Genomic DNA, 18,904 nt, shown 5'->3' with positions numbered 1-18,904 from the left:
TCTCGTAGAGGGGGGTGGGGGAAAGGAGGTCAGCAGCAGGCTGGGGTGGGCAAGGCTGGGGTCTGAGGCTTGGACGTGTGGCCCCTGGTTGTGCTTGAGTGCAGGAGAGAAGGTCCAGATGATGGTTGGGATGTGGGGCTTCCAGGGGACACCTCAAGATGCTGTCTTCTCCTTCTGCACATAGCCCAAAGCAGTTGCTGAGCACTCTCGCGGCTGGTGATGAGCAGCCGTCACGCAAAGCAGGCTCTGTTTTGGCAACAGCATCACCACGGCACTCGCCGTGGTCATATCGTACCCAGCCGGGCTCGTGCTCGTGACGTGAACCCAACCGTACGTTTCCTAATGACCCTCGAGCCAGGGAAATGATGTATGGAGAGACAGCCAGCAATCAGAGAGGTGCGGGCGGGAAGGGAAGATTAATCAGGAACCGGGAGTTACTTGCTCTGGATAAGGAGCAGAACTGAGAATATAAATATTGGTACAGATAATAACGGTGACGGCAACGCTTGGGAAGGGGAAGATGGATCACCAGCTATTAGTGGGCATTATTATGGCAGCTGCAATGCATCACTCTGGAAGAATGGGACAGATGTATCGTGCCAGTGTATTTATTTTAAAATCCCTAAACTTTTATTAAATAAATCTGTTTTTAAAAATATAAAGAACTGTATTTAGAAAAGAAATAAAGCCCAGTTTTGGAAATAGATATGCTCTGGTGCTGCATGCTATATAATATAGAGGTGTCGAGTGTTACAGTTTGAGCACAGTTTTATGCCTAAATATATCGGTATGTAATTAATACCCGTGTTGAAAGAGAGCTCGTAAAACATGCGAATGTTGTTTGATATTCCAGCGTTTCACACTGTCCTGATCCCATGGGGTTGACTTCAGTGGGAGCCGTTAGCAATCAGCACCTGTAGATCTAAGCACTAAAATTATTATTGTTAATTGGTATTTATTATGGGTTGAATTTCCAGAAGTGTTCTAAGACTTAGGAGCCCCTGGGGCTCAGATGACAATTAAGTACCTAACACCATCACCTTTAAATACAAGTTGGGCACTATGTCTTGGTGATGCCTTTAAAGCCTGTGCTTGCAGGGGCATCTCCTAAGTGATGTGGCCAGTTCTGAAAATACGACTTCTTTGCTGTTTAATTTCTCTCTGATGTAAATATTATTACTGAGCTCTGCTCACCACTGGGGCTGAGCATCACGTTGCTGAGCGTCTGGCAAGATTGCCTTATGGTGATCGGGAGAGTCTTCCCCTCCTCTGGGAAACGTTAGATTAAAAATCACACAGTTGCCCGTCAGGGCAGGGATTGTGCTCTATGAGTCGGTGCATTGCCCAGAGAAACTGGATACAGAACTTTTAAACTTGGATGTGGAACACGGGGCCGTTGCTGGAGGTGGGAGCTGGGTTAGGACTGGTCCAGGCGTTGCTGCGGGTCCCCGCTCAGCCCCATCATGCTTCCCCCTGTGACGAGGCAGGGCTGGGACACATCTGCCTACTGCATGGGGCCATCAGGTGATTATTTAGTATCTGCTTATTGCTTTGAACAGACATGGGCTCCTATGGCAGTTTGCAGCCCTAACGGGGGAATGGGAGACGGTTTCTTTGGTGTGAAGGAAGCCTTTTCGTGGAAAAAAGCAAAAGCAGACCAAAAATGAGTGCGGTGCCTTAAACATACCAGAAATGCAACCCATAAAAATTTATTCTCTAAGAATAGTATAGATAAAGTCACTGACAGAAGAGCTGCTCCTTGCTCTAAAGAGGAGAGGCAGGAGGTGAAGAGGAGGCTCTGGGCATCTTCGGAGGCAGGTGGAGCTGGACCTGGTCGCATGTGGCGGCTCAGATGGTCCCGCTGGGACGGTTGGCCGGCGAGTCCGTCTCGGCCGAGCCGATTAGCGCCGAGCAAAATCTCTGCAGGGGCAGAGCTGGCGGAGCGTGGTGGAGTGGGCATCGCAGGCGTGCTTGGCACCGGTCTCGGAGCGGCTTCTTGGCTGCCATCCCCGCTCGTGTCAAGCAGCGTTTCGTCTTTTCCAGCCTCCAGCGAGCGGAAAGAGATGTGCAGCGGGTACTGATCCGGGAAAAAGAGAGACTTCTAATGCAAGCAGGGAACGTGGACTGAACGTGTCGATGCTATGGGCCAGGAGGATTTTCTTATTCTCGTGGTTATCCTCCCTCCTTGGTGCGAGAGCAGTTGTGGGTTTGCCTGATCAAGTGACAGTGAACGTACCCTCTTTATTGTCACTAAATCGCTCTCCTTCTCGTTCCAGCGAACATGATCTGGGGGAGGATATTTATGACTGCGTCCCCTGTGAAGATGAAGGTGATGATATCTATGAAGATATCATCAGAGTGGAAGTTCAGCAGCCCATGGTAACAATTTATATGCATTTTTAAAGCTACGCCTTGATGGGAGGGGAAGGGAGAGGATTCAATTAAATAAATAAGTACCCGCCAATGACGGGGGATGCTGCAGAGAAGTGAATCGCTTCATGTCGCTTCTCAAAACCGAGCTGCCTTGCGAGCGGTAAAAATAAACCGAGCTGGGATGGTGCTGGCTGAGAGAGGGTTCTCCGAGGAGTTTCCCTGCCCATCCTGTCATCTGAAGGAGTTTGGGGAGGAGGAAGGGAAAGGGAGAGCTAATAAGCCCTAAAAGATAAGCTAAAAATAGCAATTTACTGCTGCGCCAGGGCAGCGTGTGTCGCTTCAGCCCCTTCTGGGGAGGGGGGAGCGCAGCGGCTCTGCCTGCTCCATCAGCCAGATGTGCCGTGTCTGCTATGGGTATTTTTAGATCGGGGCGAGCGCTGACAGATCTGAGCGTTGAGGATCCAGCGCTTGTTTGTGCCTGTTGCTGCTCCTGCCTGGGCGTCTCTGAGCAGGTCGGTGTTCACAGTGGAGCTTTCTAGGACAGCAGGGACCTATGTGGCTTTAGGGACAAGCAGCCGACCCCATTCATTACCTCTAAAAACCTTTTGATGATGGGGAAACCTGAGTGTGTGGCATGCACAGCCTCATGGAGGGACTTGCATCAACTCCAAGGGCTCCGGTGCCGATACCATGGAGGAGCCAGGAAGGTGCTGGTGGCCCTTGCATCTTCCCAAAGGTGCTCACAACCACCCTCACTACCTGTGTCCCCAGCGCCGAGGAGATGGGCTACCCAGGCTTCTGCTGATGCAGAGCTGGAAGGGACCTTTCCACTGAAGGGTGACCTTCCAAATTTTCCCCCTCCCTCTGATATTTGCTGCCCCCAGGCTTTGTTCAGACTCTAATTACTGTCTCCGAGCTGCAAACAGCGCATACCTCCCCATAACAAAACAGGATCAATGGACAAGTTCACTGATCAATTAAATCCCCGGAGCAGGGCGGGTGGCTGTGCCAGATGAGGTGCTGGGAGGCTGGGAAGACAGGGCTTCACCCCATGGAGCCTGGCAAATGAGCCGAGCTTTGCGGCGGTGATGCCCGCTCTCCAATTTCTCACCTCTCCCGACCTTGGCTGCAAGTGGTACAAAGACCACGATGATGGTGGTTGAGGTGTTTCATCCCTTCAGGCCTTGTCTGCAGCCTGAGGAGCTCCCTGTGCACCAAAAACCTGCCTGGATCAAGGAATCGGGCACAAAATATTCCCACTGATCCTGCCAAAGTGCTTGGAGCGGTTAACAGACACCGGTAGCAATGCCGAAGTCAGCACAGCTCGTTGGCCACCAGTGTTTTTACCACGTTGCCATCAGTTGCAGAAGGCAGTTGGCCCAAGAGCTGCCCCTTGGGAAGGTTTTAGTAGGAATTTCTTGCATAAAAGGCAAAAACGGGGGAAAGCTCCCACCGTGTGGGTGCCCCGCAGCCAGGTAGTGCAGGATTAGGGTCAGCAGAATTGGCAATTTTTCACTGTCCCCTCCGCAATGTTTTAAGTTTTCTTGGACACCGCTGAGCAGTGATGGAGTCGATAACTTTGACTCCCTTTCCTTCCCTTCCCTGAGCAAAAGAGTCTATTTTTAATATAACCACCCACATATCTGTCCAAATATTGGATTTTTTTTTTAAGTTTTGTTGCAATTGCGTGTGTGTAATGCTAATTGGTTTCTTGTATTTCTGCATGCTTCAGATTAGATACATGCAGGTAAGATGCTTTGATTAAAATCCTGGTTTCCATCCAGCTGATAGATCTGAGCTGTGAGTTACAAGGGGATGTACAGAGGGTGTCCGTTCCTGTACGTGATCATTAAAACCCCATCGCTGACTCACCTCCCAAGTTCAGAGACCGCCCTGACCAGTGCACCACCTCCCGACATGGGTTTTCGGCTCCGCTTGACAGATGTGAGAGCAAGAGAAGTGACTCCAGGAGCTGGGGCTTTGAGAAAAGCATGGAGTACCAGGCTTGACCTAAAATCATGAGAACTGGTAGCCCTGGCAGGGGATTTGTCTTAGTCTAACGTGTTAGACTTACATGTACGTTATTTGTTATTATATGTTATTTATGACCCACTTAGGCTCTGTTGTGAGTTTCATCTTAAGCAAAAAAAAAAAAAGGGGGGGGGGGGAAACCCGTATTTATCTCTTATTTGTTCTTCCTTAGCTGATAGTCTTTGGTGGTGTGACTATAATAAATGCAAAAAAATGTAATGCTTGCCATGTTGAAACATATTGAATAGTACAGCCAGGGTTCCTTCCTAATTTTTTTGGTTAAAAATAGTTTCCTTTAGCATAAACCAGTAACAGTGCTCTCCTGACTTTCCAAACTTGTGCTGGTTCTGAGTTTGCCATCGCTGAAGGCTGAACGGGAGCTCCGCTCTGCATGAGCAGGTTGCTGGGCCACTCCTGAGAACATCTCACCGTGTGTTGTTTTTCCTTTTTCTAGAAAATGGGAATGACAGAAGATGACAAAAGAAACTGCTGTTTGCTAGAAATCCAAGAAACTGAGGCCAAATACTACAAAACACTTGAAGATATAGAAAAGGTAAGAACTGAGCCATCTTTTCTATACCATCACCTTCCACATCATCACTTGATCTTGCGTTAATCTTGCTGTATTGGTTCTCGCTGCGAGAGCTGGCAGATGTGATGAGGCAGGATCGATGCATTCACATGTAAAATTGGAGAGAAGGGGGATCGAGAAAACCCGTACTGACAAGCACAAATGTGCAGCCTGTAACTGTAGGAGCCCAACAGCATAATTTTTCTGATTGCTGCATATTGGAAATAGGCTGAAAACCATCCTGCTGTGTCCCCCCTACTCCAGGGTGAGAGGCTCCCGCTCCTCGCTCAGCCAGGCCGGTCTCGCCGATAAGAGCCGTATTTGCAGATATCTTATCACTTTGATTGCTACGGAATAATTTCTTTATTGTGGGTGTTTTTCAAAAGCGCTGAAGCTGTGCTGACTTGTCATTGAAACTAATTGGATTAAAAGTAACATTTTGCTGCTTAAATTCACGGGTTTTAATTGGTTTTGGTAAATTATTGTTGTGCCTTTCTTTTAAATAAAAATAAAAATGAACACCTCAGCAAGATAGCGGAGTCGTGGATACGGCTGGAGCCTGGCGGTGGTTTCTGCTCTGAGGAAAGCAGCAGGGATGAAGAACAATGGTGAAAATCAAGCTGCCATTTCTAATCACCCTAACGCTTTTGTTTCCTCCCCTTTTGCAATTATTTCCCTCTGTCTGCTGAAAGTTCCCACAAAGAAGCTGTGAGCGAAAACGGCACGATGGAATAACATTTCCCATTTTCCATGAAAATGTCCCAATGCACATGTCATTTATATAAATAACCCTTGTTCCTTGAAAACAGCCGCACAGCCCTTCTGGTTCACTCTAAAAGAAGAGCTAAATTATCGCGTTGATATCCATTAAAAAAACTTGCAAAGGCTTAGTGGGTTCTGACGGTGTGTTATGGGTAGAGGGTCCTGTCTGTGGTGCATTGCATCGGGGTTTGGGGTTTTTTTTGTAGTTACAAGTCATGTAGACATTTCTATTAATATGTATTTGTTCAGAAAGGCATTTCCAATGTAATCACATCATCGGTGCTTTTTCAAGGGCAAAATTCTAGTGAGATAATCAAAAAGCTGAAAAGATGCTTCAGAGCTCTTCCCGACTGCAGCCAAGGACTGCAGCGAGGTGGTGAAACTGTGCGCCTTTCCATCCCCCTCCCGTAGAGTTGGCAGGAGAGGGGTCTGCGCCCACCCGTGGGTGGGGGTCTTGCACCTTCCCACGCCTGGAAGTGCTGCGGGGGCCTAGGGGAGCTCAGGGGAGGATGCGCCCACGGAGGGTCCCTGGCTCCTGCTTGGGTCCCTGGCACAGCCCGGTCTTGATAAACACGTCGTCATATCTCTGCCTTTGCAAGTGCTTAAATTCGTTAAAACCTGGTTTCTTCCTGCCCGGGTAAATGCAACTGGTGAAGCAGGGAAAAATACCTCCCTTGTACAAAAAAAACCCCAACCCTTGTTCACCCCTCTCCAGTATTTCAATCCCCTTTCCGTTTACCTCTTGCAGAACTATATGAACCCACTGAGGCTGGTACTGACTCCCCAAGACATGGAAGCTATTTTTATCAATTTGGAGGTAACGGCATAGACATCGTGGCTTAAATCTTTGTGTTTTTGACGGCAGCTCAGCCCTCTTCCTGCTTAAGAGGAGGCTTTCAGATTTCACGTTAGATTTGTGCATTCACCTGTAGAGGTTCAGTCCTTCATGTGCCGCGGAGTTTGTACAGATTTAGGAGATATTCTTTAACACTCAATTTCAGAGTTGAGAATTATATGAACTCTAGGTAAGAAAACAATTTTATACGGAGGATGTTCCAGGGCTGCGGCTGAGTATTTTAGCTGTACTTAGTGATGGTTTGGGCACACTGTGATGAAGGGATTTATTTCTACGTTGGCTTGCCCAGGGTCTGGGTGGGAGCCTGCCCATCTCCTCCGCTCCCTCCAGACCTGCAAAGGGGACTTAAATACACGTGGAAATCCTGGGGCATTTATCACTGTGTAACCTCCTGATGGAATTACACCCTTGCGCTCCTCGCCATTTAGGGCTGCATCTCACTAGAATGACTTATTTGAAGAACAGCTAAAAAGAGAAAAAGAGCAAAAGACTGCTTGATTAAGTAGTGAATCTGCATTTCTTTAGGCTCTGTTTGCCCACTCGCTTTGGATGTGTTTAAAGTACTGATTGTTTCTTCGTTTTAGGACCTAATTAAAGTGCACTTCAGTTTCCTGAGAGCCATCGACGTCTCTATGATGTCTGGAGGAAGCAGCCTGGCAAAAGTGTTTCTGGAATTCAAAGAGAGGTAAAGGAAACCCAGTCTTCAGGCAGCTCCGGTTTTAACAGTTATGGGTTAATATTTGCAGGGCCCATCTCCAAGCTTTGAACAGAAATGCTTGTCGCAGCAGAGCGGTTTTGTATCCTCCGCAGCTAAATGCTCTCAGGCAGTCGAAACGTCACTCGGCGCCGACACTTGAGCACCCAAATCCAGCCGCAGCCCTGCCAGGTCGCCCAGGGCAGAGGCTGGGACATCTCCTCGCTGACCCACCTGGAGAAATCGCTGTGGTCCCCGTGGATGCTGGTTCTCGCAAGCCCATGCCTGCACCTGAATTTTGCTGGGCTCACAGCATCCCATATGAGACTGGCTGTTTTGCAGGCTGAACATGCAATGTGTTTGCAGGGATGTATCGGAGGGGATAAAGATTGGGAACATTACGGTTATGGTGAGCTGGAATGGAGTAAAACCTCACTCGCCTTCAAAGGTTTAGTGTTGTCGTCTCCTGCAAGCAGCAGCGGGGCTTTGAGGGCCTGTGATGTGGTAGGATGACTCCTTTGCAAGGGAGATTTTACTCTGGTTAGGTCGAAGTGATTGCTCACTCTTAAAAAAAAATTCGCGTATTTGGCACTGCTCTTGTCCCGCACCTATTGCATGATGAACAAATGTAGAAGTTGCTTTCGCAAACATAATAGATTCTGTGTTTTGGCAGCTGCAAGGCAGAGTACTCCAGAACACAAAGATAAGGTTAATGAAAGCCTTTAATATCCTTAATACTAATCAAAGGCCTGATTCATTGTGGAATCGTGCCAGGGTGTTATTTCACTATGATTAAACCAGTGTCTAGACACAGAAATGCCATTCAGAAGTCAATAACTCCAGAAATACCATCTGCATTAATAATACACCGTAAGGTCAGATATTCCATCGTTCACAGTGCCTCCTTTTAGAAAGGCAATGTTTTCTGGCTTAAATGAAAAAAAAAAAGTTTCCAAAGAAGAATGCAAATAATTTAAAAATACTTATAGAACTCACTTAGGTGATTTTGATCTCCTAATTCCTGGCTCAGCTCCGTGCATGCCGGTGCCATCCCCAGGACAGAGCCGTGCACGCAGGGAGCAGGGAAGGGACACGGGAGGAGTCGTGGAGGTGGCACTGCTCCCCAGGGAAACCCGTGTGGCTGTGCAGGAGCACAAGGCTTGTTTTGGGGCTGACAGCCTTTAAATAAATGTTTGCTTCTGTTGATGTGCTGGTGAGAGCTCAGCAGAGCGCTTGTAGCTGTGGGTTTCATGCAGGCGGGTGAACAAGTGTGACCCAGTTCCTAAGGGAGTTTGCAAGCAACTTTTTGAAGGACCTACAAGCCTTCTCCAGAGGTGAGTGAAGGAGCCAGACCGACGGCTGCGAGGTGGCGATGGCAGATCTGACACTGCGTTCAGCCCGTGGGGGTCTTGGGCACCTCAGCGCCATGGGAAACTGCTGCTTGTGGGGAGTTTTGGCTTGGAGAAGACCCCAAAACCGGGCTTTCAGGGATGAAGAGTTTGGAGCAACCTGATCTAAATAGGCAGGATCCTTTCCTATGTCAGGAAAGACGATGATAACACATTTTACAGCAAGGAAATGGAGGTGCAGGGGGAGAAAATGAGCTCCCCTGGCGAGACAGTGTTGCCCCACCAAGAAGGGAACACGGACCTCCAGAGTCCCCACTTGGTCCCTGAACATAAGACCTTTCTGCATTAAATTTATCTGTGACAAATAGCTCTCACTTCCTTCCGCATCCTCAGAGACATCCTGGCAAAATGATGTATTGCTCCTCCACTTTGCAGGTATATATATTTTTGGGGGCGGGGGGAAGGAAATAGTTTGTAAATCTCTTTCTCTGAAAGCTGCAGGTTTGAATTTATGCTCCTGAAGCCTCTTTGAAACTCTCCAAGTGCTGGCAAGGTAGATATTATTGTGCATGTTGAGAAGTTGTCAAGGGGTAAAGGCAGAAGAATAATCTGTTTTTTTTTTTCCCCGTGGCCTGTGCCTGCCATAAATCTCTCTTACTCAGTTCCCCATCGGGGTCTGAGAGTCCCACGTTTACGGAGCGACACCGGGTCAGGTGCTCCCGGATTTTCTCCGTCAAGAGACGAGGCCCCAAAGTAATGGATGAGTTGCAGCGTGTGATGGAGTATGTGTCTTATCAGCAGCAATATGGTTAACGGCAAGGGAGGGGGGGGAAACCCAAACCTGTCGTGCAGGATTAATGAGTGAAGTGGAGGAAAAAGGGGGAATCCAGAGCAAAACTGCTCTGTTTGTGTCAGGTGTTTAAATTTATAGCCTGGGGTGTTCATACAGAGCTTCACTGTGTTTCCAAAGGCTGTGACAACCTTCTTTTCCGAAATTACCCGCTCTCTTGATCTCTAGGTTCCTGTGGCCCGTCCTGCAAGGAGCAATGAGCTTCCCAAAATGTGTCCTTGGGCTTTAAGGGGATTTGAAGCCTCTTGTTCTCTGATGAGGTGCAAATTGTTATCACCCACATCCATTCTGGGCATGTCTCAAGAATCAAAGAGTTTCTTGCCGCCTTCTTTACTTGGTGAAATATCCAGAAACCCTCAGAGGCAGGCATACACCAGCCCCGGTGGTGGCAATCGTTTTTGGGCTGTGAGCAGCTGTGACTTGGGAAACAAAGAGTTTTTGGGAGACGAATACCTGGACTTGAGTGAGCCACGTTTGGAAATGCTCTCAGGAAATGGATTTTTGTTGTCGTTTGGTCTTGAAGCACATCCCTGCTTTGCCTTCACAAGCCCTGGTGCTGATACGGCAGAACTGGGAAACCGGCGTGTGGCCATCGGCACGGCACGGTGCCAATCAAGACATCAAGGGGATTATGGCGATGGTGTGATCACGAGAAAGAGCTGATTCACGGCCGAGGAGCCGCAGGGTTGGATTGCAGGGGTTCAGCACTCGCCCTCTCCTCGTGTTTTAGTTCATCCGCAGACCCTCGCTGGGGTCGGAGCCGCTCCCCGGGAGAAGCAAGCGTGGGCAGTGACCGGCAGCTTGGGCAGGGATGGATCCCCAGCTCTTTGCTGTTTCTTTTCATATTTGGGCTGTTGTACCTGGGATGCAGGTACCTCTTGTAGAGCCAGTTTGTAACCTGCTCTAGGAAAGGTCTTCCAGTGCGGAGCTGGGTTTCCCTTTGTTATGGTGCTGGTCTGGAAGCAGAGCTCTTGGGAAGCAGCGATTGACTACATCACACTGGGGAGTGGAGGGATGAGCTGTTGTACCTCCAAAAATGGGCTCCTCTGACCACTCAGCCCCTTCTGCTCATCGTAAGCTGAATCACCTCCATGGGCCTCAGCTCTGGAAACTTCAAAAGATTTAAGTGTTAAAAAGCCGTGCTGTAAAAGAGTGTTAATACTTTACTAAGCGGTTATGTGGGGGAATAGCTGTTTGCCTTGTCCTTTCGCTGTGTATAAGTATATATATCTTTTATAACAGGTTATAACTGCCAGCAAGTGTTTCTGATTAAATTTGTGATTTCCCCTTCCACAGGCTGCTGATTTACGGCAAGTACTGCAGCCACATGGAGTATGCCCAGAACACGCTCAACCACCTCCTCGCCAACCGGGAGGACGTCAGGCAGAAGGTGGAGGTGAGCGGGCAGGGGATATTGGGGCCAACTGCTGCCCACCCCCCTCGTCACAGGGTTTGGAAGGATTTGCTGAGAATGGCGTGTTGGGAATGTTTGATTTGGCAAGAGAGGGGAAGGATGTAGGGGTGAGTCTGTGCTGCCCAGAGATGGAGCAAAGCTGGAGGTTATCTTGTCCTGATCTCCCTGCCAGACACGCTCTCTGTCCTTCCTCCCCTGAGTTTATCCCAGTTAAAACAAGTGAGGTGACTTTATTTGAGTAGGACTGGCTGCGGACAAGTTCCTCTAAGTCGTGCAGGAAGACCCAAAGGCACTGAGCATCCCCGAGCCAGGAGCCGCGTGGCTTTCCAAGGTCACACGCAGCATCGGGGACAGAGGCAAACCCAAGCCCCCAGGCGAATGCCCGGATTACTCCCCTGTCCTCCTTCCCCAGCGTAAAGGCTTAGTGTAAATAGGGGCTGATCCAGATATTAAGTAAATCAAAGGAGCCCCAGAAGGGATGCATTGTTTGAGCTGCTGTTTTTACCCAGCTTTAATTCCTGCTTTGGTCTTGATGCTAATCTGAATTTGCTGGGCTGTCTGTACGTGTTATCTCATTTTCAGCAAACACTCTTTGATTTTCCGTGCAAAAGTAGCAACCCAATTCAGGGATAAAACTGCATTTAATAATTTTTTAAAGCGTGTTCTCTGGATCTTGCATCAAGCCAGTGGCTGTAGCATCCAGTTGTTCCCGTGCTTTTCATTTCTCTCCCTCCCTCGTGGCAGCTCTGCTCCTCTTCCCTGGGGGGCACGCAGGGGGTCTCAGCCAGCACAGCGGGGTCACGTATCTAAATGGGTCTGGGCGAAGGTAACGGTCGCAAAACTTCCTGCGATCACGTTAGCTGGTCTTAATGACTTAATGCTTATCAGCGAAGCCACAGCAACTGTCTGCGTGCTTGCTCCCAGCCCCTTGCAAATAAAATGCGTTAGTTCAGACCATGGAGGAGGTGAGTTAAGCTAATGCATTTCATTTGATGTGTCCTGGGGTCTGAGAGTGTTGGTGTGCTCCCCTAATGAGCAGAATCTCATTAAGCTGGAGTAGCTGAGTCGCATGAGAATGTCTGTATTTTAGAGTCCAGCCCCGGTGTTTTATTCCTCGATAACCTCTGCGGTGGGAGCCCTGGCACCGTCTGGGTGCACGCAGGGACCACGAGCCATTTGTCATCAGAACTGAGCGTACAGAAACAAAACCTAACAGCCATGGGACATTGGAGGCTTTTTCTGTGAGAGAGCCGTTGTTTTCCCCCAGCTGCTTCACTGCTGATTTTTTGATTTCTTTAACAGGAATGCACGCTAAAGGTTCAGGATGGGAAATTCAAATTGCAAGATCTGCTGGTGGTTCCAATGCAAAGAGTTTTGAAATATCATCTCCTGTTGAAAGTAAGTGTTTCAGCATGGCACTTCTCTCCAGCTGCCATCCTCACTGTAGCATCTTTCATCTTTTACAGTGGAGAGTGAATCATTGACAAATGCAGAGTGAGTTGTTTGGGTTTTTTTTTTTTCCCTTCAAATGAAATAATTACTAGAGCTACTTAACACGACACAATATTTGTGCCGTCTCTTAAAGTACGGTGACCTAGGGTAATTCTGCACTTGTTAGCCACGAGAGGCCGTTAATGAATATAAAATAAGCTTGCATATAATCTGATTATGTGTGAAATTCCTCCCGTCAACTCCGTGTAACGGATCTCTCGAGCACCAGCCGCTTGGCCTGTTCCCCGTCCTACGGCTGCAACCACTTGCCCTGGCATCCCTGCCACCACCGGGGCAGCAAGCAGCTGCTACCCACGGGTCATAGCCTGCCCAGTGCAGGCAGCTTGGCTACCACACCCAAATTCTTTAATTTTCTGTATTTTTTTTTCCAGGAACTGCTCAGCCATTCATCAGACCGGCCAGAGAAGCAACAGCTGAAGGAGGCTCTGGAGGCGATGCAGGTACGGGAGGAGGAGAGCGGTGGTGGGGCTGCGCTGGGCTTGAGGCGCAACAGAGTGCGGGACCGCTCTGCTTCTCTAAAACAAAAACTTGGATGGAAAAACCATCCAACAGCCCGAGGGAAGGCAGCATCTCCTCCTTTTGGACATGCCTGTGTATATTGATTGCCATTTGATGCGATTGCTTCGCAGCAGATCTGTAGTCATCACTGTTATCCTCCTCCTTAACCAGCTGGGGAAGCTGGTATTTGTTGACAAGTTATGACTTTTCACTAATTACTATTGTGTGTAAAGAGGCCGTGCCAGATTCGGCTCTTGTTTTTGCTAGGAGGGATCTGGAGGAACTCCAGAGGTATCAGCAAGTCGGGGAGTGATGCAGAAGTGGGAGCCAGTGCCTGTGTGTGTGCGCGGAGCGGTGCCTGCGCGCTGTTATCCAGGTGCTGAGTGGGAATCCTTTTACCCAAGTATTTTTTTTATTAAGAGGAAAATGATCTTTCCACAAACGAAGACCTCTAGTATCAAAGTTTTGCTTTGTTTAAAGTTGGTTTTTTTTGAGCTTTAAGCTGAAAGCCCCAAGATCTCAGGAAAACCATGAACAACAGAAAATAAAATCATCCAAATGTTTTCTGACTTGGATACGCGTGTCCCCCCTCTGCACACTCACACCATGGGACCGTCGTCAGCAGAATCTGACATGAGGTTGATCATTAACTCCAGGTTTTCTCTCTGGAGAGCATGGCAGGATTCATCCCTGGGCTCGCTCCCGTATTCTCAGGTCACTTTGTTTTCTGCCTCTGAGCGGCAGCTTTTGTAGCGACGCTGCATTTCCTAGCACTTACATAACTTGGGTGACCTTTTCAGCCATTATCCCTGCAAGCCCAGAAGTCTAGAGCTGATATGTAGGTCGCTTTAAAGTTAAGGTTGTTTGAAGGACGTTGCGTTCGCAGCCCGCTGCTGCACAACACATCGCCGTGGCCTCGAATGAACACTAAACCTGGTGACAGTTGTTAAACCCTGCTTATGGCCTCATAATACAGCACCCACCAATACCACTGCTAATAAATAAATGGATATACGCTCCAGCTGCACTGCAGACTCAGCATTTTTCTGCAGGAAGCTGCCAAAAGCCATCAATGAGGTTTCTCTCTTTCATCGCCCCATCACCAGGAGAGCACAGGTGCAATTCAGACGGTGCTGGGCTCGGCAGGGGCATAGGGAGCCGTGCAGTTTGGTTTTAATTGATCTGTAAACCAAGGCTTAACTTGCAAGCAATATTTTTCATTGCAAATCCAGCCTTTCTGTCTGCCGTGCTGGTAGGCGGCAGATGTCTGGGGTGAGAGCCGTGTGGGGGGGGGTGAAGTGAGCTACCTTTCCCAAAAGGATTCACCTCCCTTTTTATTTTGCATAGGTAGTTGTTTGCGCAAGGCAGGGACAGGATTTGCACCAAAAAATTGCATGTGGGGGTATTTGGTGCAGGTACCAAGCCTCCACCTGAGTACGCAGAACTGAAGCCCCGGGTGATGGTGGGGGCAAGGCAGGTTCCCAGTTAAATCCCGCAGCCCAGGTTTGCACGTTGCTGTTGCTGTTTCAAGTCACGGTTGATCCTGGGATTGTGTTTCCCCTTTGCATAGGAGGTGGCCTGCTCAGCGGGAGGGAGCTGAGCTCAACGCTCAAGCATGATGGAGGATGCTGCTTCATAAGGCTTTTGGTTTTTGTCATTCTTCATAACCATCCCTGCCACTGGCCCAGTGGGGTATTTTGTGATGTTACAAGTATTGTCACGTAGATTTGTGATTATCATCTCTGATTAACCCTTCTTATGTTGGGAAGCTGAGGAAGGTCTGACCTGGAGGGGATGTCTTAAAAAATCCTATGTTCAGATTTAATGCAAGTTGACAAGAGCTGTTGTGGAGGGCAAGGGGACAGGGAGCAGGTAAGAAGCAAACAGGCACGGAAAATACGCTCCAAAGGGTGTAAGAAGTTGTTTTAGTGGAAGGGATAGTGTTCCTTCCCTTTGACCCATCAAAATTTGGGTAAGCAAGGTATTTTTCAGGGCAGAACAAGCTCCGTCAACCGTCTCCTTATTTTACAAGATAGCCTTTGTGTGGTGGGAGCTGTTGGAGGCCCAGGGGTGTTGGAGATACGGGGATGCTCTCGCGAGGTGGCCCAGGGAAGGACACAGCGGGAGCATCCCAGCGCGCTCAGCAGCTCGGGAGGTGCCATCCGGAGCACCCGGGGAGGTCAGCTGGAAGCAAACGGGGCAGAGCCAGGTCAAGTGCTGTTCGCAGCTAACGTACGGCCGGGTGACCAAAGCAGTTATTTTACAGACGTGGAGGTTTTGACAGCAGAAACTGGCTCGCAGCTTCGTATCTGGGGGGATGAAGGGGATTACGGTGATGAAAACTGGGAGGGAAGGATGCTGCCGGGGCAGAGGTGCAGAGGCAGGAGATGCCTGGCTGCTCGCCTGGGCTCTTGCCAGGTAAAAGCCACGGGTCGGGTTTGCTGTGCTGCACTGGATTCATCCATTGCCATCTTCTGGGAAATGATAAAAATTGCAGCAGCTTCCTGGTGCAGCAGCTCAGGCACAAAAAGCCTCTGCTCACCGGGTCGGGGCTGCTGCTGGAGTCCTGGTCCGGGTCCCGAGGGGAGTGCGGCTTCGGGGAGCCGGGGTGCTGTGTCTTCTGCTGTGGTACGGTACCAGCTGCATCTGGAAAGAACAGTCAACATGCACTTTGCTTTTCTTTTAAGGACTTGGCCATGTACATAAATGAAGTAAAGAGGGACAAGGAGACTTTAAAGAAAATAAGTGAATTTCAGAGCTCTATAGAGAATCTGGTAAGTTGGAAAATCCTCTTGCTCCCAACTTTGATTATTATTAACATATTTGCTTTTTCTGTCCAATTACTACTGAGTCTACCCAGGAAAGATCCTCACGTGTTCAGACACTCCCTCTTCATTGACAGTGGTTTTGCTGACAATCCAGAAGTGGTTGCTACAATCCAAACCTGATTTGGCTGTGATGGAGGGTGACTTCTCTTGGTGGTGTTACACTGAAAATGTTTCTCCAACTTTTTCTCATGTTATTAGAGGGGAGGACCCAAGAATTCCCCAAATCATCTGTCTGTCTGCTGTTTAAATTGGGTTTTCTTTTGCTGTTAAGAGGACAGAGGTTAACTGAAAGCGTACCAGGGCCCATTGGGAGGAGAAACGCACATATAATAATGCAGCTAATCCCCAAAATCTCAACCAGATCTTTTAAGGAGAATCTCATCCTCCAAACTCCAGAGGTACCAAACCCTTGGTCCCATTACTGTGCACCAGCTGACCCTGTGCTCACTTTAGCCCCGAACAAGCTCATTAATTTAATATTCAGTGGCAGAGCTTCAAGCTAACGAGCTTTTCCCCACATTTGCCAGGGGGTGGGAGGGGAGGGCTGGTCAGCTGCGGGTGCAGCTGCTCCGCAGTCACGCTTTACGCTGGGGTAATGCAATTTGGGGGCTGACACCTGAGATGCTTCAAAAGGGCTGATGGAGGGAGGTGCTGGGGGCTGCCCACCCCAAGGGCTTCCCGGAGGGGTGCTGGGTTTAGGGGCTTTAAGTCTTGACTTAATTTGAAAACAATGCACTTTTAATTGATGGTTATTTAACAGATGGAGACAAAATCCTTAGTTTTCAAGCGAAACCTGCAAAAATTCTCCAGTGGGCTATGGGCCGTTGCGGCTCACGGGTTTTGATTGAAGCAGCCATGGTAATCCTGACCTATGTGAACAATCAGACATCATGCTCCATAAAAATGGGAATGTAACGGGGGCATGGAGCAGGCAGTTCTCCTCCTTGCAGCAGCCGGAGAGCAGATCTGACCTGCAGGAGATGAGATGTTAGCAAAGCAGTCGCTCCGGTCTGCAGATCAATCCCACGCGCGTTCTGTCCGGGGCTTCCTTTCATTGCACTGGGCAGGACATTACGGAGCAATTGGGGTTATGTATACAGAGCCCACATGGCATGGCAATGAAATAATTACGAACTGTACACACAGCTGTGTGAAGTATTTATTTTCCTGACCAGCGGTGATGCTTCACAATATTTTTTTTCCTGTAAGAACTGTGCAAGGGGACTGAATTCCCATGGCTCGACTGCCGTGCTGCACCGAGCCGTGTTTGCAAGGGCTTTTGAGCTGAAAGACAAACTGACCAAACCCTTGGGTTGGGTTCCAGCCTACTTAAAATCTCCGGTCTTGGTTCGGGATGGGAATCAAAATTACAAGAGCCCTAGTTCTGGTTTTGTAGAAACCACTGGAAGATAGCTTGTTTTGTGGGGGTTTTGCTTTCTGGATCCCAAACCTTGCAAAAATGCTTTGACTGCTGAGCCCTGCCCTGGGATGCCGGTGCTGGAGCTCCAGGGATCTCCTGTTCCCGTACTCGTGCGCAGGCTCCCCATGGTGGGGGTGACGCTGTTCCCAGGAGCTTCAGCGGCTCGAGGCAGGGCTGGTGGGGATGCCCCTAGCACACCGTCTGATCCGGACAGGTTTGGGTTTCCACCTCTCCAAAACATCATCCCAGCCCTGGTTGTGGATCTCAGCCCTGCTTTGCTTTCTGCAGCAAGTGAAGCTGGAGGAGTTCGGGAGGCCGAAGATCGATGGTGAGCTGAAGGTCCGCTCCATAGTCAACCATACCAAGCAGGACAGGTGAGTGAGCAACAACACTCAGAAGTTTTCCCAAACTAAACGTACCTTCGTTTGGCGATTCCCCTTGTGCTCATTTATTCAGTTATCGCCTAGAGTTGCACTGACAGAAACCACCGTCAGTGTGCAGTTCCAGCACGGTTACAGCGCTGGCTGGGAAGCTCTGCAGAGCTTCCCAAATACTTCCACTTGAATGGGATGTTTGACTGGGTTGCTTGTTTATTTGCTTGCTTTGGGCAGGTATTTATTTTTATTTGATAAAGTGGTGATCGTCTGCAAAAGGAAAGGATACAATTATGAGCTGAAAGAAATTATTGAGCTGCTCTTCCACAAGATGACTGATGACCCTATGAATAACAAGGACATTAAGAAGGTAGGTGGACCAGGGATTAGCTCTGCTGGAGAGCATTTTGGAGCTGTTTCGACCAGTCCTTGGGTAGTACGTTCCCATTAGCCTTTTAAAATAGAAACAGAGCTTGCAAAAAAGCTGGAAAATAAATGCTCAGCTTTCAGCGCAGCCTTACAGAGCATTGGGAAATGTTTATTAATGTGGGGCTGGGCTTGATCCTTGACCTCCATCCTTGCAAAACAGCCCTGAAGAGGCTGGGATGATTGGAGTTCAGCGAGAGGAAGCTGCTCCCCGCTTTCTGGCCCGCCAGCAGCGAGGGACCCCCAGGGAGCCAACGTCGCCGGGGCGGGGAGGGAAGGTCCGTCCGGATGCTCTCCATCCCACGAGTCGCAGGGTGGAGGAGCCTGGAAAGGCAGCATTGAGCGTTGCCAACCAGCCTGCCAAAATCGGCACTCGGAGCACGGGTGCCACTGAAGGAACATCGTTTTGGCAGTGGTTTGAGGCTTAGTCTGCAGCCGTGAAGGAAAACCTCTCAGCTATCGGTTTAGCAGAGACCCGTTAGCTTAATCCACTTACTTGCAATGGGAAGAGGTACTGTGCAGATGGGATAAGTGACAGTTGGGGTAAGGATAGCTAATTTTGCCACTTGGATGCTGAAGAAATGCTGCTAGCTTTGTGTTTTAATGAAATATATTTCCACTTTGCTCTCCTATGCTTTCTAGTCTCATGGAAAAATGGTAAGCAAAGCACGCGATTTTCTCTCATGTTTTTCTGTGCAATGTTGTAATGAGACAGGCAGAGCATATGTGCGGTGGGCAGGTCAGATGTTCCTCCTGGGCTGTCAGTTGCTGTCAAGGAGAGATATAATGGCTGGGGAGGATCTGCTGGAGCAGAAAAATCTGGGTTCTCTCATCTACCACTGTAAAATCCTATTTGGCCCTAGCGTGCAGTGCCAAGCCGATTCAGGCATCATTAGTTGTGATGTGTTAGAGAAACACGGCGCTCTTCTTCCTCCTTCCCTGCTGT

The 18,904-nt window shown here is 49.0% G+C and overlaps 1 protein-coding gene across 1 annotated transcript in view; it reads left to right on the top strand.

Moving 5' to 3' along the window:
* LOC104163907 (guanine nucleotide exchange factor VAV2-like) overlaps positions 1-18,904 on the top strand; it is a gene marked incomplete at its 5' end in the record, with an annotated part of 36,176 nt that overhangs the window by 7,112 nt on the left and 10,160 nt on the right. The window contains 10 exon segments of the mRNA XM_009703054.1: positions 2,277-2,379; positions 4,859-4,957; positions 6,486-6,554; positions 7,178-7,278; positions 10,783-10,882; positions 12,203-12,298; positions 12,784-12,852; positions 15,598-15,684; positions 17,447-17,532; positions 17,770-17,902. Coding sequence (XP_009701356.1) covers positions 2,277-2,379; positions 4,859-4,957; positions 6,486-6,554; positions 7,178-7,278; positions 10,783-10,882; positions 12,203-12,298; positions 12,784-12,852; positions 15,598-15,684; positions 17,447-17,532; positions 17,770-17,902 — 943 coding nt within the window.

The sequence above is a fragment of the Cariama cristata genome, unplaced genomic scaffold (assembly GCF_000690535.1).
Source record: "Cariama cristata isolate BGI_N322 unplaced genomic scaffold, ASM69053v1 scaffold21786, whole genome shotgun sequence".
Classification (NCBI taxonomy): domain Eukaryota; kingdom Metazoa; phylum Chordata; class Aves; order Cariamiformes; family Cariamidae; genus Cariama; species Cariama cristata.
This window is presented reverse-complemented; position numbering and strand designations above follow the sequence as displayed.